This window comes from Lynx canadensis, chromosome B3 (genome assembly GCF_007474595.2).
Source record: "Lynx canadensis isolate LIC74 chromosome B3, mLynCan4.pri.v2, whole genome shotgun sequence".
Classification (NCBI taxonomy): domain Eukaryota; kingdom Metazoa; phylum Chordata; class Mammalia; order Carnivora; family Felidae; genus Lynx; species Lynx canadensis.
Genome location: NC_044308.2, coordinates 98,747,570 through 98,771,669, shown reverse-complemented (window position 1 = coordinate 98,771,669; position 24,100 = coordinate 98,747,570). Strand labels below are relative to the sequence as shown.

The following is a 24,100-nucleotide window of genomic DNA, read 5'->3' as shown; positions in this document are numbered from 1 at the left end:
AAAGCCTGAGTTAACACGAAATGGTTAGCTATACTTACACTCAACACACTATTTTTAGCTTCTAGGATTTCATCTCTAATGCTTACAAGATTCTAATATTAATGTAATAAAATATGAGGAATAAAAAAATAGCCCCCCAAAACAGAAAACTATACTCACTTAACTTCTCACTACCAAGCCTGTTTGGAGTACATGTCTGACTTAACCCATCAATTGCTTTCAACCACATATATGAAGATTAACTCTTTTTCCTCAACTTGGGCTGTCACAGTGAGAAAAGTAAACCACGGCTTGAGGTTAGCAATTTGATGATGACATGGGATTGAGCAAAGTTAACCCAAATCAAGACACCATTGTTCACAGAGTCCAGAAAGGTGACAGCCATGTTGATACTTTAGTTATAAGTAGCTGAAAACAGCTAGGGAATAAGGAAAATTATCTCAAATAACAAGATGTTCAGAGATAGGGAGTGTTCTGTCAAAGCTCAAGCTTTGCTTTTCTGATTCTCTTGGCTCTGTCCTCCTTTTTGCTCACTTCATCCTCAGGATGTGAGATGGTCACAACATTCTAGGCATCACATCCAGAAAATGGCAAACTCCAGAAAAAAGAGACATGCCCTTGAGTCCTCATTTTTAAGGAAAGAGACCTTACGAGAAGCCCCCACATCCTCACTGGCTCAAGTTGGACATGTTCATTGACCATGTCAATCACTGGTTTGGATTATCATGTCTTAAGAACCAAAACTCACCCCTAGTAAGTGAGAAGAGTCTCAGCTTGTCCTGAAGCACATGGCTGTCAAGAAAAAGATGGAGAACATAAAATCTGGGTTCTGCTGTGAAGGATGTGAATGTCAGAAAGTAGAATAGACATTAGTGTGTACTAGGAGCGCAAAGGCAGAACAGCCTTTTCCTTTTCCTGCTTCTCCATCTCGGCAGATTGAGGACCCAAGCTGGTGCCTAATGACACCCACGATTTACTGTCAACATGACTAACTTCACAATTGTCTCCATTCACATGGCATTTATGTTCTAGAAAGCCTGCCCAAGAAGCTAAAGTTGCAAATAACTTCATTGTTCACTTCAAGAACTTCCTCAAAGTAACTTATCTAACAACTAGACTACTCAACTTGCACTCATTTCGCAAAAACGAAAATCAATGTACAGACAGGCAGTAGTCACATTCTGAGTCAGGGGCAGAGACAAGACTTGAAGCCAGGTCTCTCGACTTCTGTCAAATCTCGCCGAAACAGCATGCTTTGTCTCTAACAAGTATTTTCAGGCCTCAAAGTGATGACAATCAGGTTTTAGAGACAACTTATGAATGCAGTGACTGTCTTCTTCAAGGTAGAGAACCCCAGAAATCACTTAACTCATAACTTGAGACCAAAGGATGTATTATGATTTGCTCAGTGCCAGTTAACTGGTATAATAAATGCAAGAGACGAAATATAACAAGACAGAATGTGATTTAACTGCCAGGGAATGGTGAAAATCCACATTTTAGGTTTTTTGGAAAAAAAAAAAAAAACCAAAACAAAAGATTGTGGGCCAGAAAGGACTTAAGGGATTTGAGCTGACTCTTAAACCAACAGATGGAACGTGAGACATGTTGACAGACAAGAGGATTTGTTAAAATAGTTTCAGGAATATTAGTTGGGTTGGGTGGGGGAGATGAAGTTAATAGCATTTAACATTCTCAACCAAGTGTATACTTGATTCTGTGGAAGCAGAGACATCTAAACTTTAGAGAGCTTCTGTGGAATGCCCGGGTAGCAGTAAGTTGAATCTTAAATACTTGAGTTGATATATGCTAACCTACTAATAACCTTATTTCTGTGACATGTTTTATTAAAAACACTGAAAACTAAGGATGTTTTTTAAAAATACTTAATTACTTAAGTTATTCTTCAAAGTATATGTACACTCAGTTTAAAATGGATTTAATAGGGGCACCTGAGTGGCTCAGTCAGTTAAGTGTCCGACTTGGGCTCAGGTCATGATCTCACAGTTTGTGAGTTTGAGCCCTGCATCGGGCTCTGCACTGACAGCTCAGAGCCTAGAGCCAGCTTCAGATTCTCTCTCTCTCTCTCTCTCTCTCTCTCTCTCTCTGCCCCTCCCCCGCTCGTGCTCTGTCTGTCTCTCAAAAATAAAAATTTTTTAAAATAATAAATAAAATAAAAGACTTACTTCTATTTAGATTTAAAAGAAATTTCAGATGGGCACCTGGATGGCTCAGGTGGTTGAGCATCTGATTTTGTGCTCACAACACAGAGCCTGGAGCCTGCTTTGGATTCTGTGTCTCCATCTGTCTCTGCTCCCCACTCCCCGCCACCCTGCTCGTGCTCTGTCTCTTAAAAATAAATAAATGTTAAAAAAAAAAAAAAAAGAAATTTCAGAGAAGCACACCTCTATTTGGTCAATTACTTGTTATATTTTCATTTTTCATGTTTTCATTTTCAGGATACAACCAGTCTGAGTTGTGATAACAACAAAAATAGGCTTAAAAATGTTACACACAGCCAAATGGGTAGAAAGGGGACAGTTGATTTCATTAATGGCCACAATACTGATATTATCATAATCATCTGTAATTAATGAGTCAAAAGAAACAATCATTAAAGGAAAGGATATATTGGGGTGCCTGGGTGGCTCAGTCAGTTAAGTGTCTGACTCTTGATTTTGGTTCAGGTCATGATCCCATGGTTCATGAAATTAAGCCCCTGGGTTGGGCTGTGCACTGATTGCAGCATGCCCACTTGAAATTCCCTCTCTCTCTCTCTCTGCCCCTCCCTGACTCATGCTCTTTCTCTCAAAATAAACATTTTTGCTAAAAAGGATATATTTTAGGGGCACCTGGGTGGCTCAGTAGTTTAAGGGTCTGAGCTCAGCTCAGGTCATGATCTTGCAGTCCATGAGTTCAAGCCCCACATCGGGGTCTGTGCTGACAGCTCAGAGCCTGTAGCCTGCTTCAGTTCTGTGACTGTCTCTGCCCCTCCCATGCTTGTGCTCTATCTCTCTCTCAAAATAAATAAATAAACATTAAAAAAATATTTTTTAGTAAATAAAATTTAAAAGGATATATTTTAGATCTGTTCAGATAGTGACTTTACTACTTATATATTATCAAACTTCAAATTTAAATTTGTTGTTCTAGCTTTAATGGTTTTAGAACAAATGCAGAAGTTGCTAGATATGCAATATATACCCAAATCTGTAAGTGATATATTTAAAATTTTACTTTTAGGGGCGCCTGGGTGGCTCAGTCGGTTGAGCGACCAACCAACTTTGGCTCAGGTCATGATCTCACGGTTTTTGAGTTTGAGCCCCATGTCAGGCTCTGTGCTGACAGCTCAGAGCCTGGAGCCTGCTTCTGATTCTGTGTCTCCCTCTCTCTCTGCCCCTCCCCCACTCATGCTCTGTCTCTCTTTGTCTCTGAAATAAATAAACATTAAAATTTTTAATTTTACTTTTAGAATTATACAATTATTCAGTAGGACCACTCACTTAAATTCCATCTCAAATTAATTATCTTATTAATAAAAGATCCCTATCAAAAGTAATTTGTTTTGGCAATCATACCTCAGTAAAACTGGAAAGAAATAATTTATTGAAAGAATTATACCTTAAACTAGTGTTATGCATCATAATATCCTAGGTAATCCTAAAATGAGTTAAAATGTTTATTCAAAAATGTTAATCTCATAATATAATTAAGTCCAGACCTATGCCTTTGATGCACTGGGTTGAATAAGGACACAACTGACTTGACAGAAAATTGCTTTCAAAAGCATCATTTACAAATGAAACTGGACCACTTCTCACACTATACACAAAAATAAACTCAAAATGGATTAAAGATCTAAATGTGAGACCTGAAACCATAAAACTTCTAGAAGAAAACATAGGCAATAATTTCTCTGACTTCAGCCTTAGTAACATTGTCTAGGTATGTCTCCTTAGGCAAGGGAAATACAAGTAAAAATAAACCATTGGGACCACATCAAAAGAAGAAGCTTTTGCACAGCGAAGGAAACTATCCAAAAGATAAAAAGGCAACCTACTGAATGAGAGAAGATAGATTTGTAAACGATCTATTCAGTAACGGGCTAATATCCAAAATATATGAGAATTTGTACAAGGCAACACCAAAAACACCCAAGTAATCCTATTAAAAATGGTCAGAGGACCTGACTACACAATTTCCCAAAGACACACAGATGGCCAACAGACACATGAAAAGAGGCCCAACATCACTAATCCTCAGGGAAATGCAAATCAAAACCACAATGAGGTATCACTTTACACCTGTCAGAATGGCTAACTCAAAAAGACAAGAGGTAACAATGTTGGCATGAATGTGGAGAAAAAAAGAACCGTCGTGAATGGAAGCTAATATATACACAGGAATCTTCATTACACCTTCTGTCATTCTTGCTGACCTAGGCAGTATGTGGTAGACCTGCATTTGTTTTTAAAGGTTTATTTATTTTTGAGAGTGCACCAGCGGGGGAGGGACAGTGAGAGGGAGTGTGGCTGATCTGAAGTGGGCTCTGTCCTAACAGCAGCAAGCCTGATACAGGGCTTGAACTCACGAATCACAAGATTATAACCTGAAGTCAGATGCTCAACAAACTGAGCTCCCCAGGCGTCCCTAGAACTGCCTTTTCTATTGGAGTGATCAGTTTTACACTTCCACGTTAGCACTGAATAATTATTGCGGGGTGGGGGGCAGAGTTCTCCAGGATGCTGATATTGCACCTTAATCTCTCCTAAGATTTATAACTAACTGCTATGTTGAGCCCCCTTAACCCAATAAGGGAAACAAAAGGAGTCTGTTAGAGGTAAATGATCCCGTAGTTTCTATATGCCTCTCATATGACAGAAAATTGATATTCAGGTGTCTAGAGTGACAATCTTGAAGAAATGCAAAACCATCTGTTTTCTGAAATATCATGTCTCTACCTATTCAGGCTACTTTTAATTTTCTGTATATACAGTATTTTCTAATTAAGAACTTAAAGTCTATGTCTTGTATACTAGAATACTAGAAAGTGGAACACCTGATTAATGAGTACTATTCTCCTCTATCATCTCAAATAACAAAAAAAATGTGTAGAACTCTAGCCTTTTGATTATACAAATCAAGAACAGAGTGACACAATTATTCATCTGAACATTGTTACATACAAGGTAATGAAGTACTTCTAAAGATGCAACTAGAAATCACACTTGTCTCCAGCCTTTAGTGAAGTGCTTAGAAAAGTTTATTTTGTGCTTAGTCTATTTTTCTAAAGCATCACAAAATTACTATACATCCAAAACTCTCCAATGGTAGAATATTTAATATTCTAAAGGCAAGGTCTTTGAAGAAAACTGTTGTACATTACGATACTGTAGAAGTCTAATGGATTCACACAGCAGAATCTAGACAAAACAGGACATTACAGAAATTGTCTATTAAATAATGGGCAAGTGATTCATTCTGAGTTATGGCTTTTCCCCTTCTTGTAGATAATACAGTTCTTACTGCCACCCAACACCCCCCCCCTTTTGCTGTAAAGTGAAAGCTCTGTACTCTTTGAGGTGTAAAATTATAGTAAATGTCCCATCCTGCTGATGCCCACCTGTGAAACACTACACAATAAAAAGTACAGCAGAATACAGACTTTGTGTTCAAAAACGTACGAATGCTATGATTTTTAAACATCAAGCATACACAGACTTTGTAAAATCAATTAAGAATTTTCTGTGTGATGATGAATATACAGTGAAAACATACACTATAAGATGCTTTTTCCTGAGTAGAATGGTAACTTTATTTTATATCAAATTAAGCTTCTATGAATTTTCAAATGTAAAATATCAAGGCTTTTCTACAAGATCAAATAAAAATCAGGAATGTTCACCTTCATGTGCAAAACAAACAAACAAACAAAAACCTCAGAAGTTCAACAGAATGACATAAAATCTGAAATGAGTGGCCAAAATTTTAAATGATCAGTAAACAGCTTTTCAATTTTAAGGAATCCTCAGTAAGCTTCAGTTGAAACAAAAAGGGCTATTTATTAAAGCATGAAAAATGTTTCCAGAAAATTATCCAATTTAGAAAAAGAAAAATGTAACCCATGGTAAGAAAAACATAAACCATACAGTGAACAGAGGGGAACAAAAAAAGGCAACCGACCTTTATAGGAATCAAGACAACACCATGGACTTATATAAAAACTTCCTAAATCAGGAGAATATCCTATATTACCATGTGTAGAAAACTAATTAAAGCAAGGTAGTCTTTATTAGTTGCATAATCTAAAAATATGAAGAAATTTTGGACTATATTTGTGAAATGACCAGAGTTGTCACTGAACCACACATTTCTCGAGTCAATGGGCAAAGTTCCCATTTATGGGAAATATGTTCTTTTTTTCACACAGTGAAACTGAGAAAAATTATATCAAATGAGAAATCTTCTCCAAAGTAATCTCCAAAAATACCTCAATAATGCAATACTCGGGAAATGTAATTTTTCAACTCAGAAGATCTGAAACATTATTAAATAAAAATACTCAAACCTTATTGCTTGGCACCAGAATTTTCAAAACCTAAAGAATTGTTTAAACCATCATACTGTTGTTCTTAAATCCTATTTCAAACTTTTTTATGTAGTGCTACTTTTATTTTCTGAAGATAGTCTGTCCAATCTAATGACAATCTAGACTGAACCCTGCAATGTACAAGCATGTCACAGTTTACTTCAAACCAGAATGATCCATCTTCTGTTTCTGCCAAAATCATATTATGATACCTATAAAAATCAACTAGGATTGATCTGTGGCCAATGAAGGACCCACAGAACGTTGCCTAATGGTGTTCCGTGGAAAGTCTTTGTTTGTTCCTTCTTTACTTCCTGCTTCCTCTTCTGAAACATCTTCTTCATCAGCCTCTTGTTCCTCCTCCACTTTTTTCAAAGGTTGAGAAGATTCTGGTAATAATTTTTCTTAAAGATAAAGACCAGAGGGGATTAAGAGGTACACACTTCCAGTTATAAAATAAGTTACAAAGATGAAAAGTACAGCATAGGGAATATAGTCAGTAATACTATAATCACATTGTATGCACACAGACAACATTCATGGTGGGCATTACAACAGAAAAAGATAAAGACCCAGAAATGGTTTTTTTCATTGATGTATTAGAGTTCCACTACAGTAAAATCAAGACACGATTCATAGGCCCATAAACTGCTTCGGATTTTATTTATCAATCATAAGTTTAGATTTCTAAAAGGAAAAAGTTATCTTTAAAAATAAGTGACACCATAAAAATGAAAATTGGTTTGAAAGATCCATCTTATTTACCAAATTCACTGTAATCACCTGCCTGTTTATAAATTGAACCGAAATTAATAAACCAGAATTAATGCTGTGCGTGCATGTGGATGTTGTAAGAAAATATACTACATTACATAGAACCATATTTATTTGCTCTTAAATCTTCTAGTTAATAAGTGCAATGAAACAAACTTCAACACTACCCGTTTCAGTTTCTAGGTGAGCAGCAATCAGACATTTACGTTATATTCCTATCCATTGTGTTTTTCTTCTCCAAGGAGTTTCACAAGTGTGCTTCCTCTTCCTCACATATATAATTTTGTTTGGCATAATTACAAACAATAAAATGTATAAAGCTTAAGCGCACAGCTCAATGAATTTTTAACTATGTACGTGTACACACACACACACACACACCTTTTCCATTTTTTTTTACAGGACCTGTTGCTAGTTAACCTAAACTTCGAACACACCATGTTACTGAGGTACAGAACACAGAACTGGGCCAAGAGGCTTTAGTCTATTCCATGATCCTAGACTGCCTTAATCTTAGGCAATCCTGAGCAGAGTAGGGAGGCCTGAGAGCGTAAGGCAGAAAAAAACACGAGAAGAAATGACCACATGGTGGGCACTCTGTGGTTTGGTCTGACATTGCTCTTTCAGCTGGGTTAATGGCCCCTTCCCAGTACCACACCCCATGTAGCTGTGGTAGGCACTACAGCCTACAACAATGGTTCTCCATGGGGGGTGGTCTTGCTCCCCGGACCCCACCACTGCCAAGGAACACTTAGCACTGTCTGGAGATATTTCTGGTTGTCATCACTAAGAGGAGCGGTGCTGCTGCCAACGTGTGGGATGATGCTGAACACCCAACAATTTACAAATGACAGTCTGTCACAATTAAGAATTATCCATCTCAAAAGGTAAAAAGTGTCCATGTTGAGAAACCCTGGTTTACACTGACTGTTCCAAAAAGTGAGCTCTTTACACAAGTAGAGTGCACCAAAATTTTTCCAAAAGATAGCTGGGTGTAGGGAAAAAGCATACTTCCTACTCTGGATTGTGAGCCACTGCTTTCTTACTCATTTTATGCTAAGGACTGGAAAGAGCAAAAATGAAGCAGGGAAAGACATGGAAAACAAAGCGGTTCAGAAACACAACATCTTTAACATTTGAGCCCAAGGATCCAGCCAACTCTGCCCTCAGACTTCCTTGCTACATGAAGCAGTAAATCCCTATTTTGCTTAAAGCTAGACTGAGTTGGGTCTCTCCCTGGCAACTCAACATCAAAGCTAAACACAGACATTGAAAAACAACTCAAATCATGTGGCCTGCTATAGAAGGGGTGGTATCATATTAAAGTCCAGGTTAAAATCTATCAGTCGTGCCACAGATTACTTGAAACTAATTTGCTGTTAGATTTAAGGTTTTTCAATGATGTAAGTATTAAATGTACATCCACCAACTTTTAAATTGTCTTTTAAGTAATCTGTGTTCACATTTCTTTCCCTACAGGTCAGTGGCTCTTGCTAGATAGAATGAATTCTTCCCCTGTACGTGTCTTTTCAGTATTGATGCAACCATCTAAGAAATGAAAAGATAACCTGTCAGCTATCCAGTGAACAAGGTAGACTGTAAATGCAATCTTGACTGATTTCACTTCAGGAGTTCTGACCTCGGTAATTCCTAAAGTCACAAAAGGTGGCACAATGAAAATGTCATGCCCGCAGTCTACTTTAGGCTCTACTCTCTACTCTGTCACTTCTTTGTGACCCTAGAAAAATAGTTCACCTCTCTGAGCCTTACTTTCCCCAACCACAAAATGAAGAGTATCACTCATACAATCTAGAGAGCTGCTGAAAAGTGAATGGGAGGGCACAAAGTGAGAGTTATTTATAAACAGCAAACAGGAGGGCTTCCCTAACAGTGTAATTTTCAAGATTAAACCAAATGCTGAGAGCAATTATATTAAGACAGATAGCAGTGAATACTTCTAACTATATCAACTCATCTTGTAGTACAGTGTTAATGCAAATCCTCAATCAGCTACAGGAACTGCTTTCCCGAATATCCTACCAGAAAAACTTAGACTTGGCTACGATTCAAAGAAAAACCTTCAAATGTGGCCACCATAATAATGAACGACTACCAGAGTAGAACATACTCAACTCTTTCTGACTCCAGTATACTCAAATGGACCCATGAATATCGTGAAATTTTCAAATAAAATGACACCAGATCAGGGTTATTAAGTATCTGCAAGTTATACGCAATGTTAAAAATCTCCACATTACAAAAGCCAAGAAAACAACTATGTTCTAAAATCCAGGATGGAATTCTTACATGAAATCTATATCCTCCTTCCGTTTCTGACGTAAACTATTATTCCACATTTAGAAACCTAAGCTAAACAAGCAACTTGCTGTATGTGTGACTGTGTTCACAGAAATGAACAGAATTATGGCGAATAAAAAATAAACGTTAAAAACATACTTACTGGAAGGGTATGGCTGTGGTCTACGCCTTTTTGAAGGAAAAAGGCAATCTGCCACAAATATCATAAACTGCAAAAATAAACACAAGTAATCTGAATGTATATGACAGAGCTTAGTGTACCTACATTCAATCATCAGATTTTAAAATATTTTTCTTCCATGTACTCTGAAAATGAAGTACTTACAAGTCCCAATAATAGTCCTGAAAGCAGAGTTGCTAAAGCAAAAACTGTGTATGATCCCCAAACTGGTAATCCAAGGTCTTCAATAAAATAGTTATGGCAAGTCTAAAATCAAAAGGAAAGAATAAACTTAAAAACCCTGGTTGTTTAAAAAACTCGGGTAGTGTCAAAAATGTTTCAAATAGAAATAAAACTCTAGCCCATACCCTGATCCACATGGATAGCTGAAAGAGTGCTGACATACTACTCATCCTGAAAGAAAAAAGGATTAAAAAACTGAATAGGACACATACCTTCGAAAGACAATGTGTGCATATCTAGATCTTCTATTTTTCAGGCTATAATTTCCCTAACGTAACAGATTTTATTGCTGGTGTTAATCAAGACTAGCGGCACATCACTGATTTCAAGCTTGTATTAGGAATTCCTATTAATAAAAATGAACAGTTCTTGAACTGCTGTCACTATGTGATGTCCTCATAAATAAAACACTTGGTAACTTTTTCCCTTTCCCTACTGCTTTGACTTTAGCCTTTCACCTTTCATCTGATGATGTCTCCAATATACTCTGCATAACGGGTTACAAGTTCTAAGGAACCAGTTGCCTAAAGTCAAGTGTACTGTAAGCAAATGACAACTCTTATTAACCCTTAAAATCCCTCCAAAGAATGAGGAGAGAAGGGAGCCTGAAGGAAGAACTGGGAATACTTGTTGAACTGATCCTTCCCACCTAAGAATTATTCCCCTTTTGTATTAAAATTAAATAATTTTAATTTGTATTAGTTTGATATCATTTAAGGATATACAAAGAAATTTCATATGAAATAAATGCTAAGACATCATATAAACATAAATAATTATTATTTTCACATAAACCCAAGTAGTTTAGACAGTTAGAAAAAAGGCAAAACTAAGAAGGGTTTGCTTCCTCTCTAGCACAAGGATTGCCACCAACATATAGATCAATTCACACCTAAGCCAAAGTTCCTGCATGCAGGATGACCTACTCCGACTGCCCACACTGGGTGGGTGAGCCTGCTGACACTACAAGTGTCTCTCGCTCGGTCCACCAATAAAAAAGGCATGCACTGCTGAATCCCTGAGGATTCAACAAAGACGTACAAGGAATACCTTCTTCTACTAGAGAGGGTAAGATTCGTCTAGATTTCAAATTAACAAAAATCAGGAGCAATTTCAGTTTGACACAAAAATGTGGTTCAATCATGTTGCTTCTGTCACTTAAATTGCAAATGGGCATAGGAACAGGGAACTGAAACATAAAGCAATGTGTAGCCTCACTATAATCAGCACTAATTAGATTCTATCAGGAATACTAGGGCATGGTGGTTCAGTAAGGGGAATTCTGACAGCTACAGGACCATTCAATTTAGAGATTTTCACAGGAAAAGAGGTGAAAAGGAAAGGAGTTAAAGACAAAATTCGATTTCAAAATATCACTTAGGGCTGATCTTTCCCCACTCCCAGAATCCAGAGCATTTTGATACCTTACACCGTTGGTGTAACAACTCCCCAACCTCTAAGGGCAAATGTGGTGAGGGGACAGGAAGAGATAACTTAGCCAAACCAGGATGAGTCCATGGAGACCTCAGCAAAACTCAATTATTTCCAGATGTCTCTCATATGACCTGAGAGGCCTTATACCCCAAAGGCTAGCTGAAAATACTCTTGCTATTTCCAATCCTTACTGCTCCATATATCCAGCTATAGATTAAGCCCAGTGGTTACCCATACCATTAAGTTCATTGTTCATTCATCCTATTCAACCAAAAAATTATCAGATGGGTAGAATAATGCAATCACATTAAGAACTAAAATATAACGGTATAAAATATAACGGTAACAAGAGTAGGCACATGTTTGAGGCTTATTCAAATATTAAGCTGAAATGATAGCTTTACCAATTACACTGCTCAGGGAGATCAATTCGTTTTTGAGGATACAAATGACCATTATCTGGAGAGCTAAAATATTCCTGAAAAGGCTTTCAACTTAATTTTAGCGTATGCCTCCTTCTAGCTTACCAAAGATCAAAGTATCTGACTTAGAAGAAAAAGTCAAACTACAAATATCGCAGTAAGTATGAATGTACCTTAAGACTCCAAGAACTAAAACTGGGTATGAATGCTTTATTTCCACAAAATATAATTATCTGGTCCAATTAATTCTGAAATAGATAAAAGAAAATCCCTCATACTTACAGAACAGAACCTGGACCAAACCACGATGAAACGGGTTCAATACTCTTCCACTCTTTCTCACTTACAAAGTTTATGAAGTCCTTCTTAGTCCTTGGGCCCTGATAGCGCCTAAATTCACCATCTTTACAACTAAAGGGGATCAGAATTAAATATTAAACAGCACCAAATAAACTTAGCATTGTTTTGCTTTTTCTTCAACCTCGTTTTATAATCAATCCTTATATTCAAAATCATTAGTAATGCACAAGTAACAAATTGCACAAGTAACAACACTAATTACCAACTCATAACATCTTGGTTCCAAATTTATTTAAGCAGTGGCATTATAAAGAATCATAAGTCTTACAATTATTATTACTTTTCCAAATTATAAAATTATGAAACCATAGTTCTATGTAAATTATACCTCAATAAAGGTGCAATGCACATCTTAAAAGGATGGCTACATGAAAAGTTGTTAGACAGTATCTGGCACTTACTAATTATTAGCTATTTTAAGCTACAGGTTAAAAATTGAAGGCATTTTTCTGGTATTTTCAGCCATAATCACATCATCTTAACCATGCTACTTATATTGCTGGAGGTATCTGGTAGTGTTTCCTTTCCTATTTCAGTGATTCTATTTTACAGTATGCTTTGCATTCTTCCTGACATCTGCCTCCTCCTTCCCCTTCCCAATGTAGGGAGTTCTCATAGGCTCAAAAATGCTCTCCCTGCTCCCACAACTTCACTATTTCCAAACTACCCTAAATAATACTGCCAGTCTAGGGGCATCTGGGTGCTTCAGTCATTTAAGCATCCAACTTCGGCTTAGGCCATGATCTCACGGGCCCAGGGTTCGAGCCCCGTGTCAGGCTCTGTGCTGACAGCTCAGAGCCTGCTGCCTGCTTCAGATTCTGTGTCTCACTCACTCTCTGCCCCTCCCCCCGCTCACACTCTGTCTCTCTCTCTCTCTCTCAAAAGTAAATAAAACATTAAAATAAAATTATAAAAGAAGGACAGGAAATTCTGGAAGTTCAGGGGATGTTAAGAAGGGAGAAGGAAAATGGGAGATACTGATTAGAACCAGTAAAGGGGGAAGTGGAGAAAAAGACGAGTAAAAAGGAACAGTAGCACTTCAAGAGAGGAAGAATATACATATGAATAGATACAAAAGGAGCAGGGGTGAATACAAAGGGCACAGAGAAACAGATACACACATGGAAAAAAAAAGATGCCAAAGAAAAGTGAGGTAGAGACACAAAAAACTGCCAACTTGCTTTCAGAAATTTAAATGAGGAAAGTACCTCCTGCCACACAAGCCACCAGCTGAATGAACTTTATGTCTAAAACATTATGCGTATCTTCATCTAAAAATACTTTCTTGCTAAAAAATGCTAAACATCATCTGAGCTTTCAGCAAGCTATAATCACTTATAACAGACCACCAGAAGACATAATAATGAAAAAGTCTGAAATATTTCAAGAATTACCAAAATGTGACACAGAGACACAAAGTGAGCAAATGCTATTGGAAAAATGGTGCAGACAGACCCACTTGATCCAACGTTGCTACAAACCTTCAATTTGTGAAAATCCAACATCTGTGAAGCACAGTAAAACAAGGTACGCCTGTACAGATTTGAGATTTCCTATCCCCAGCTTAGAAGATAAATTCAAACTAAAAGACCTGACACAGAAAACTACATAATCTTGTTCATTCTGACTTAACGCTCAACCATTTCACCGATTACCGTCTGAAGACTGAGCTACAGCCCTTTCCTAGCTAATTTTTGAACACACCGTGTTCCTATTTATGACTGTTCGTGACAGTATCCAAAGGATGGAATGCTTACTTCTACACTCTTTTGAAAATTCTACCTCTGAGGTTGCGTTTATATTCCCATGTTCTCCAGGAACCACCCTGCCCAGTGATTTTTTTTCCTTACCAAACTTTCTACAGGACTTAACACAAACCTGGGCTCATAATCTTTACTATGCTACATGGTATCACACCATGTCATGTGAACCTCTGAGTTCAGAAGGTTACAAAATAGCTACAAACCTCTGTGACCAGAAGTATTTCATACGTCATCCATCTATCTAACGCACCTACAATAGCATGAAGGACAAACTGAGCCTTACTGAATATAATGCTTTTTAAACATGATTTAGGCCAGAGGTCTTTTATTCTGACTATACTATGCTGCATCCTTCTCCGTAACGATAGAATCTTCAAATACTTACTGATAAATAGTAGGAAGAGCAGTTATAATAAATCGTCCACTCAGTCCTAAAAATGATAAGGAAACATTAGAAACAAATACAAGAAACAACAGGTTTTATATGAGCCAACAATCACTTACTACTTAAAAGTTGATTCTGAATTATTTAAATACTAATAGGGAATGAATATGAAATTATACCTAAAAACAGTTGAGCTTTGTAACAACGAAAAAAATCCCAATTATGTACTTGAAGCAACTTTAAAATCAACACTACTGCACATTATCTCAATTAAAAGTATGTAAGGCTTGAATACTGAAGATGTCTGTGAATATATATATTAACATTTGATCAACTATACCACTATGTGATAAGACTACCAGCAATGAGTCACAGGGTGGCACACTATAACAGTAGTCTTAGAAAGATCTAAAATCAAATGAAATACCACTTGCCATTCAAAAAAACAAAGAGTTTAAGATGTTAAAAACGAAAAATATTTTCAATCTTTCCTAAGATGAGCAGTAACAATAACATTATTAACCATGTGTTAAGCTCTAATATAACTGAGAGTTCATCTCTCTATGCCTCAGTTTTCTCATATTACCTAACTCACAAGGTTGTATAAGGATTATATAACAAATGCAAAACACTTGGAGCAATACTTGTACTAAGTGCTCAATAAATATTAGCTCTTATTACCATCTGGGGTGGGAACAGAATCAACAACCCAGGTTTACTGTGACCAAGATCAGGTAAGATGAGGTTGGTCTAAGAAAGGAGCATCCTTAAGCAGGGCCTGCCACTTGTTCAGGGGGCCAAGTCGGGAGTGTATTTGACCCCACAGACATGAGAGCTTTGTATTAAGAGCATGCCCTCAAACCACAGGTTATTAAATTTGAAACCCAATTAAGAGATTGGGTTCACTTGTCAGAGAATGTACCCTTGGCTCTACAAAAAACCTCAACCACATGCTCTTTATTCTGAAGCTTGGTATATGGATGCAAATGATGGCTTCGCCAATGTCCACCTAAACCACAGTATTCTAGGACTTCTCAAAGGCATCTTACATGCTAGTCTGGGGTCTGGGATACAAAGGAAAAAAAGATCAAAGGCAGTTACATGGGCCAGAACAGGGAGAGGGCACGGCCCCCAACGTCCCTTACAGCAACACCTAAAAGGAATGAGCTGCATACACAACCACAGAATCTGCTTTTTGTAGCCACTGCACAAGGATCCCTCACCAGGGAGGCGGGTGAGTCAGCGTAAGTACTGCAGACAGTTATGCAGTTATGTTATGTTGTTTTTTTTTTTTTAATGTTTACTTATTTTTTGAGAGAGAGAGAAACAGAGAGAGACAGACTGCGAGCAGGGGAGGGGCAGAGAGAGTGGGAGAGACAGAATCCGAAGCAGGCTCCAGGCTCCCACAGAGCCTGACGTGGGGCTCGAATCTACAAACTGAACCTTGAGATCATGACCTGAGCTGGAGTTGGACGCTCTACGGACTGAGCCACCCAGGCGCCCCCAGACAGTTATGTTTTCAAAACCTAATGAAAGGCAGTTAAGAGGGGCGCCTGGGTGGCGCAGTCGGTTAAGCGTCCGACTTCAGCCAGGTCACGATCTCGCGGTCCGTGAGTTCGAGCCCCGCGTCGGGCTCTGGGCTGATGGCTCAGAGCCTGGAGCCTGTTTCCCATTCTGTGTCTCCCTCTCTCTCTGCCCCTCCCCCGTTCATGCTCTGTCTCTCTCTGTCCCAAAAATAAATAAACGTTGAAAAAAAAAATTAAAAAAAAAAAAAAAAAAAAAAAGAAAGGCAGTTAAGACCAAGTGATGTGGCAAACAGGATGAACATATCAACCCAATTTGCAGACTAACCACAGACTTACAGTACCTGGCTGCTCTGTGACATCTACTTTTGCAACATTAACCTCAAGATCTTCTCCCCATTCAGCAAAACTTTCCCATTCTGGTTGAAGATTCTGACAAGCAGGACACCATGGAGCATAACTATAAAATACAGTTTAAAAAAAAAAGTTAAGCATTCTAATATGACCATATAGACATAACAATTCTAAATGTGTAATTTGTGAAGACTGTTTTATACTAAAAACAAGATAGCAAAGTGATTAATTCTGTGAAGATGAAAGAGTTTTAACTGTGGAGCTAACATTCTGAAAATCAAAACTATAACTGATGATGCTCATTACGTACAATTCTGAGAATAAGTTCTTCAGACACAAAAATAAGTTCATAAGTTTACATGCCAAACAGTCTTTGTTTTTTAATCAGTTTATATATCTTGAGTGAGAGAGCGCGCACCCATTTGAGCAGGGAAGAGGCAGAGAGACAGAGAGGGAGAGCCCCACGCTCAGCTTGGAACCGGAAACTGGGCTTGATTTCACGTCCGTGAGATCATGAACTGAGCCGAAATCAAGAGTCAGATGCTCAACCGAAGATCAACAGACAGAGCCACCCAGGAGCCCCCCAAAACAGCTCTTTGAAAACCTTTGAATCTCTCTATGAATACGTGGCCACCAGAAAACTCAAAACCAAATCTGGAGTTCACCCGTTTGAATAATTTGCACTACAGCAGTCACAAAGGCAAGGGGATGGTAAGGAGAAAAATAGGAAGTGCCCGGGGCTGTGGCGAAAAAGAAAATGCATGCTCCTTATGAGGGGAACCTCCACTCAGCATGATTGCCACAAGGGGATTTCTGGCTAGGTAGCAGGCTCTACCTTATTTAAAAGAAGCTGAAAATCTGCATATTTATGTAAAAATGGTACCTCAAAACTTAACCCGGACACACACACTGGACAGAGCATACAAAATTCTTCTGGCCAGTCCTTGGTTAGCCAGTTTCTAAAACCTCAGGTTTACAAATCTATGGCCAAGCTTATTAGCATTTTAATTACTCCTCTGGTATTCAGCATCTTTCAAGGCCCTGATTTTTCTCCAGGATTTCATTCTTCACTTTATTGTGTATTATCTTTCAATTTGACTCAGTTTGGTTTTTTTTAATGGAAGAATAAAGCCTGTACTTGCTGAACACAAGAGTTCAGTTTCTGCATTTCATTATATTTTAACTTATGTTATGAAAATAAAACTCCTATAAGTAATAGACACTGGGAAACAAGACTAGTACCATACATGAAAGCAAAAGTCCTTAACAACAGATTGTATTTCAATAAAAATATCTCTGCAACAAAACTGATCAGGATGGGTTTAATGCAGATAACAGACTTGTAATAAGAGCAGACTATCATTCATTAGTAATACTCGATCCCCCTTACAAGTTCCTTTTGTGCTTTTTAAAGTCTTAACGCATAAATCAGTAAGCTAAGGGGGAAAAAAGTAACAACAAGTTCTACAGTATAGTCTAATTTCACAGAGAAGTTCTAATTCAAATCCCCAAATACTTAACTTTTGACCACTGTATTTACATAGATTGATCAAATCAGTTAAAAAAAAAAAAACCTCAAGGGGTGCTTGAGTGGCTCAGTCTGTTGTCTGACTTTGGCTCAGGTCATGATCTCACAGTTTGTGGGTTCGAGCCCCGTGTCAGGCTCTGTGCTGTCAGCATGGAGCCTGGAGCCTGCTTCAGATTCTGTGTCTCCCTCTCTGCCCCTCCCCAGCTCGTGCTCTCTCTCTCTCTCAAAAATAAACATTAAAGAAAAATTTTTTTAAAAACCCTCAAGTATTACTTGACTATATTTTGTATATAAATTCATAACCACTATTGTTTAATTACTATTTATGAAACCGTAAATATTTTATGGGCACAATCTAAAACAACTTATTCATGACAATAAAAATCAAATTTTGTCTCTGGTTATATTTCCTCTTGGCTGCAGCTTCAATGTTGCCTAAAAATTCATTTCACTAAGTTACAGATTAAATGTATAGTGCATAAACAATTTCCCCTATCTTTTACTCCATATAAATGTTCTATGCCTTTTTTGATTTTATGACTCAAGAGTTATCGATTTGGTCTTCTGCACTCTCCCTTGGGGACGTCCACCTTCATCCATTAACTGGCAACCCAAGCATACAGGGAAACACTCATCTGAACCCTGTTAAAGAAGGGCACCGTTCTAACAATTACTGCATACCTACGCTTAGGCTCTGGAAAGGAAAGCCAGTATAGCAATACCAGGACAGATTAATTAAAACCCTTAGGTATTTCTCTCACCTGTAAAATGTGGGAAATAATGCCGATCTTAAAGAATTTGTAGAAAATTAAATAGTATAATGTATATAAAGTGTTTAGCAGTGTCTGGTAACAGTTAACACTCAAAAGTGGTGTTTTTTACTAATATCACTAATACCACTAATACCACTACGATCAATAGCACTACCACATCACCAATTTAGCAACTAAAGCAAAAGCAGACAATTTATTTTCTACAGATGCAAAGGGGACCTTAGTAGAACAGAATCACCACAGACACGTGGTTTCCTCCAAACAGTAAATGATGACCTGATGGTCCTAAGAGTTTATAATCACTCTCATACATTAACTTTATTTTTTATTGCAATAACACTTAGATCTGAGAGTAACAATCTAGGACACTGAGCAATAAGTACTTTGCAGAAACACGAATCCAAAAGAAAAATGAGACGTGCAGAGAGAAAAAAACAAAAACAAGATAAAGCAAAAAAAAAAAAAATTAACAATAATCCAAGTTGAATTTACTCAGCATTTAAAATCAAAATATACTTAATCCATAAAATAAAATGTGAAAAGTCTCAAATTCCAACACTACGAATGGACTTTTAAAGGATAAAAGACAAAAGGAGAGGAGAAGTTCTGCTCAATCTCCTCTTTTGTAAAGTTTGGTGAAGAGTAAGTCTAGAAGTTTGCGAAGGATGATTCTAAAATAAATAACTGTATAGGAATTAGTCAAACCAACCACTTCCACCCCCAAAGTCATGAAAAGCAGAAAAAATGCGAAGTTGAACTCTATCTCTTAGGCGCACCACAGTACTAGAAACGAAACCATTTAGAAGAAACTTAATATTCCCTGGTTAGAAACGAGGGGGTGGGACCCAGCCAGCGGCCGATCCGAAGAGGACTTTAGGGACCTGGAGGAGTCTGAGGCGCTGGGTCGTCGGCTCCGAGTGGCAGTTCTGGGTAAGCTGGGACCCGCCTGAGCTGAATGGAAGTGAAGCGGGTGTCCAGATTTAGATCCAGCAGCCGGGACCTCCCGGCCCACCGAGGGGACCCGAGACGACCGCCCCACACTCACAATTCTATCATCCACTCTCCTTCCAGCAACTCTTTCCAGTTCTCGTCTGTGATGATGCGCACGTCGCTCCGCCGCCCGTGGGTCCAGGGAGCCCCGCAAGCCAACAGCAGCAACACTGCCACAGGAACCACGGGACTCCTGGAGGCCGTCATTTCTGCAGCTCGCCCACCCCACAGCAAGCGCAGCGCCCCCCCACCTTTGCGCAGCCGCTCCTCACTTCCGCCCTCAGAGAGCTAATCTGCTCATGCGCATGACCGCGCAGTTGCGCGCGCGCGCGCGTTCCTGGGAAACTCTCAATGCGCAGGACGATGCCCGGTCCTACTGGTTTGTAGAGAGAGAGGGAAAAGCGCCAATCCCTAGTGCGCATGACAGAAAAGCGGTTTCTTCCCTACGCCTGGCGAGCCCTAGAATTGTTCGGAAGGAAAAGAGCAAGCAGGGGGCGTGGTGTAGGGAGTGGGGCGGGGCTACGGAGCGGCCTGGCTTAAATATTGTTTCACCTTTTGGCGCCAAATGATTGGTATTCATTCTTACTCAAGCCAGTTGGTAAGTTTACACTAAAGAAGTGTCCAATTAAGCGCCCTTTAGAGTTTTCATTTGTTTCTTTTGGAAACTTTTGTAGTAAAGCTAATGGATGTTTATGTAAGTCAGAATTTTGATTTTCTTCCAGGGGATTACAGGCTGGAAAGGTGCACAAGGGAATCTTCTGGGATACTTTTACATTCCTTATCTTTGAACAGTTGGTTACAAGGGCGTACACATAAAAAACCATCAAGCTGTACCCGTTGACATTAGTGCACTTTATGCACTTTAGAACATGCACTTTATGTTATACCTCAATTTGTTTTTAAATGCAGTAGTTACAGAGATGCCAAATCTGAAATTCGACATGGGAACAAAACACATAGGCTTGTAACAAATATTTGAGATTTTTTCCCCCAGGCATTTGTAAATGCAAATACAAATCAAAATGTGCACTGTCTTTAGAAAGTATTAGTCAAATGATAATAGTTGCAATTACATCTCACCTCAATTTCTCTCCTAAACTCACTCTAGTTGGCTGACTCCCTCACCCTGACACTGAAGGCTTTTTCTAGGACACTAGTGATCTGCATGTTAACAAAGCCCATTGTTTCTGCTCAGTATTCATCTTACTTCACTGACAGCAGTATTCTACAGTCACCACGCCCTCCTTGAAGCTGCTTTACTATCTTGCCTTCAGTTGAGCCTCACCTGATTGCTTTTTCTCCTTCCTCACTAGCTGCTTCTTCTGAAACTTCTTGGTTGGTCCTCTCTGTGATTTCTAGGCATTGGTTTGCCCTAGAAATCCTAGTAGGATGCTGTACTGGCCCCTTTTTCTCTTTGTATCTGCACACTCCTCCAGATAAACCTCAATCTGGACGTAAAAGAACTCAGTCTTACCTGTCATTCCCACTCTGGGAACTTTGGACATATGTATTCAACTCTTTGAAGGACATCTCTTGGATATAGAATAGGCAGCTCAAACATTATGTGGCCAAAAAATAAAATTCTTGATTCTCCCTCTCTTAGTCTTCCATCTCAGTAAAAAGCCCCAAGGTCCATCAGGTTGCTCAAGACAAAAATTTCCATTCTAATTCTTTATTGTTTCTCTCTTCACCCCTTCCTCATGTACTCCATCAACAAGTCCCATAAACTCAACCTCCAAAACATATCCTGCATTTGATCACTAATTTCCATCTGCATAGCAACACCCTAGTCCAAGGTTCTATCATCTCCTGCCTCTACTAAGATAATAGATTCCCAACTGATCTCCCTGTGTCCTCTCTTTGCTTCCTTAAATAAGATCAAGCTGTTTCTCTTGAAAACCCTCCAAGTGCTTCCCACTTTACTTAAATCCAAACTTCTTAAACTCATTACTAGTACTTAAAAAGTCCTACTTGATCTTCTACCTACCTAACTGCTCCCTCACTTAGTATTTGCTCTCTTCCTCCTTAGCCTGCTACCCTCCAGTGGTTCCCTGAATGTGTCACATGCATTCTCACACTAGAGAATTGGCATTGTCTGTTCCCTTTACTTACTACTTATCCACCAGTCTTCATATGACTCCATTTTGTCATTGATCTCAGCTTGAATGTTACCTCTTAAAAGTCATATTAGAGCCATCATATTAGTCCACTCTAAATATTAGTCCACTCTAAATATTAAACTGATGTCCTTGTTTATTAACTGATTTCTTTCCTCACTCAGTAAGAATGTAAGTTTCACGACAGTGGAAAACTTCTCTATTTTGTTCACTACTATAATCCCTAAGGTATAGTGCCTAGCCACTATTAGAAACTAATATATAATAAATGCTCAATAAATATTCGTTGAATGAATGAATGAGGAAAATGATAATTATAGATATGCCATGCTTTTATTATAATGTATGGGCTGTACATAAAAAGAATAGGGGCACCTGGGTGGCTCAGTCAGTTAAGCCTCTGACTTCATGTCAGGTCATGATCTTGCATTTCGTGGGTTCAAGCCCCACGTCAGGCTCTGTGCCGACGGCTCAGAGCCCAGAGCCTGCTTCAAGTTCTGTCTCCCACTCTCTCTGCCCCTCCCCTGCTCACACTCTCTCTGTCTCTCGAAAATGAATACACATTAAAAAAAAATTTTTTAAGATTATAAACATATTCTTATGTAATATGGAAATAATAGCTGCATTTATTTTTTTATTTTTTTAATACTGCCTTTTATACTCACAGGGTTGATAAAAAGATATAATGAGCTTATATTCATAAATAATTCTTTTTAACAGTACATCATTCATGATAATTCATTAAAATTTCATTTTAAGTGCATTTTTATACTACAAAAAAATGCAGTCTTATGACTTATATGTGCAAGTATCGAAGGCTATAAAGTGAATAGAGATACCCTCTAAAATCTTTTTCCATCTTCGGTGACAATTTGCACCCCATAGGCAATTGCTAATAACATTTTCTTTTGTATGCTTTCAGAATTTTTCTAAGTACATAAACTGTTCTTAAAAAAAATACACAAATGAGCTCATACCTCAATTACTACTCAGTTTTTTTCACTTAACAATACATATATATCAACTTAAAAGAATTCTAATATGATCTCTGAAATATTTGTCTAAAAGTATAAATATCAGGAAATATGTGAAAATATCTATATAATATAGTATTGATAACTTAATATATTAATAATAACCATCAATTTAAACTTCCTGTAATGTTATTATAAATTAAATAATATCAGATAGTATTCTTTATATAATACAATATTGAATAAGTTATTGATATTATTAATATCATTTTTCTCATAGTGTGAATGCTACACTATCCTCTCAGTTAAAGCTTGTATGCAGAATAGGCCATATACACTCTTGACCACTGAGTTCTGTGTGGCACATCCTACTTTTCTGTATCAACCAAAATACATTTTACTCTGTATCATGAGTGTGTTCTGAGATTAGTGCCACCCCACGAAAGATGGAAAGGTAGTTTAGTGTAGTGATTAAGTGAATGGAGTCAAGCCAGGCTGTATTCAAATCTTGCCTTTACCACTTAAGTTCTTCAGGATATTTGGCAAGTTGCTTAACCTCTTGTTATCTTGGTTTTTGTGTTTGTAAAATGGGGTAATGGTTATCCTACCTCACTGTTGTTCTGTCAGAGCTGTTATGAGGATTAAATGAACTAACATTTATAAAGTGCTTAAAACAGAGTGAGTCAGTTTAAATCTTCCAAGAAACAGATGCTAAAATGGGATTAGACACAGAAGGGATTTATTAGGGAGAAGTTCTGGGAGGAACGAGGGGAAGAGGAGCAGGAGTAGGCAGGGAGCTTGCAGACTGCAGTATTTTTCTGACACCTGTAAAAGGACAAAGGGAAGGCTGGGCAGAGCCTCAGAACACAGTACAGTTCTAAGAAAGGCTCAGCCGGATCCATGGAGAGGCCTGAACCAAAGCTCCCTGGTAGAGGAATCTCATATCAGGCAAGAAGAGCTGGCACAAGTATATCTGCCACTCAGTCATCAGCTGGCAGCGGTGGTTAGTTGGGCGGGAAAGGGAACATGGCCTCAGCATTCAGTGGCAGCAGCTGGGGACCATCAATCAGTAATGCTTCCCACAGCAGGCTCTCTTGTAGGCAGGCATCTGAATAGTGCTTCTCTATGATTGCCACACAGAGCGTGGCAAACAGTAAATACTAATAAGTGTTTGATAAATAATGATTTAATACATAAGAGTATAGAGCAATGTTCTCCAATAAAAATAGAATGAGAATCACATATATTATTGTAAATTTTCTTATAGCCAAATTTATAATTAAAAATTAAAATTAGGGGTGCTTGGGTGGCTCAGTCAGTTAGGCATCCGATTTGGCTCAGGTCATGATCTCACAGTTCCTGAGTTCAAGCTCCATATCGGGCTCCATGCTG

At 38.2% G+C, this 24,100-nt stretch overlaps 1 protein-coding gene and 1 non-coding gene across 2 annotated transcripts; both read right to left on the bottom strand.

The window, feature by feature from the left end:
• Positions 1 to 5,240: 5,240 nt before the first annotated feature.
• Positions 5,241 to 19,913, bottom strand: TMX1 (thioredoxin related transmembrane protein 1). The gene is made up of 8 exons (XM_030319087.2): positions 19,673 to 19,913; positions 16,317 to 16,432; positions 14,450 to 14,495; positions 12,224 to 12,352; positions 10,211 to 10,256; positions 10,008 to 10,109; positions 9,825 to 9,891; positions 5,241 to 6,993 (listed from the first exon to the last, which is right to left on the bottom strand). Exons 1-8 carry the CDS (start codon positions 19,822 to 19,824, stop codon positions 6,815 to 6,817), a joined length of 837 nt encoding a protein of 278 aa, XP_030174947.1. The 5' UTR covers positions 19,825 to 19,913; the 3' UTR covers positions 5,241 to 6,814.
• Positions 15,573 to 15,706, bottom strand: LOC115517440. Its single transcript, XR_003969889.1, has one exon. It is a non-coding gene; the product is annotated as a small nucleolar RNA SNORA70 (small nucleolar RNA).
• Positions 19,914 to 24,100: the final 4,187 nt, after the last annotated feature.

What these genes read in the sequence shown, in the direction of transcription:
- TMX1 (XM_030319087.2), bottom strand. Translation starts at nt 19,824, where the DNA reads ATGACGGCCTCCAGGAGTCCCGTGGTTCCTGTGGCAGTGTTGCTGCTG. An exon ending in TTTGGTCCAGGTTCTGTTCT is followed by an intron (nt 10,257 to 12,223) that starts GTAAGTATGAGG and finishes TTTTTCTTTCAG; the next exon opens with GATGAGTAGTATGTCAGCAC. An exon ending in AGCTATCCATGTGGATCAGG is followed by an intron (nt 10,110 to 10,210) that starts GTATGGGCTAGA and finishes TTTTGATTTTAG; the next exon opens with ACTTGCCATAACTATTTTAT.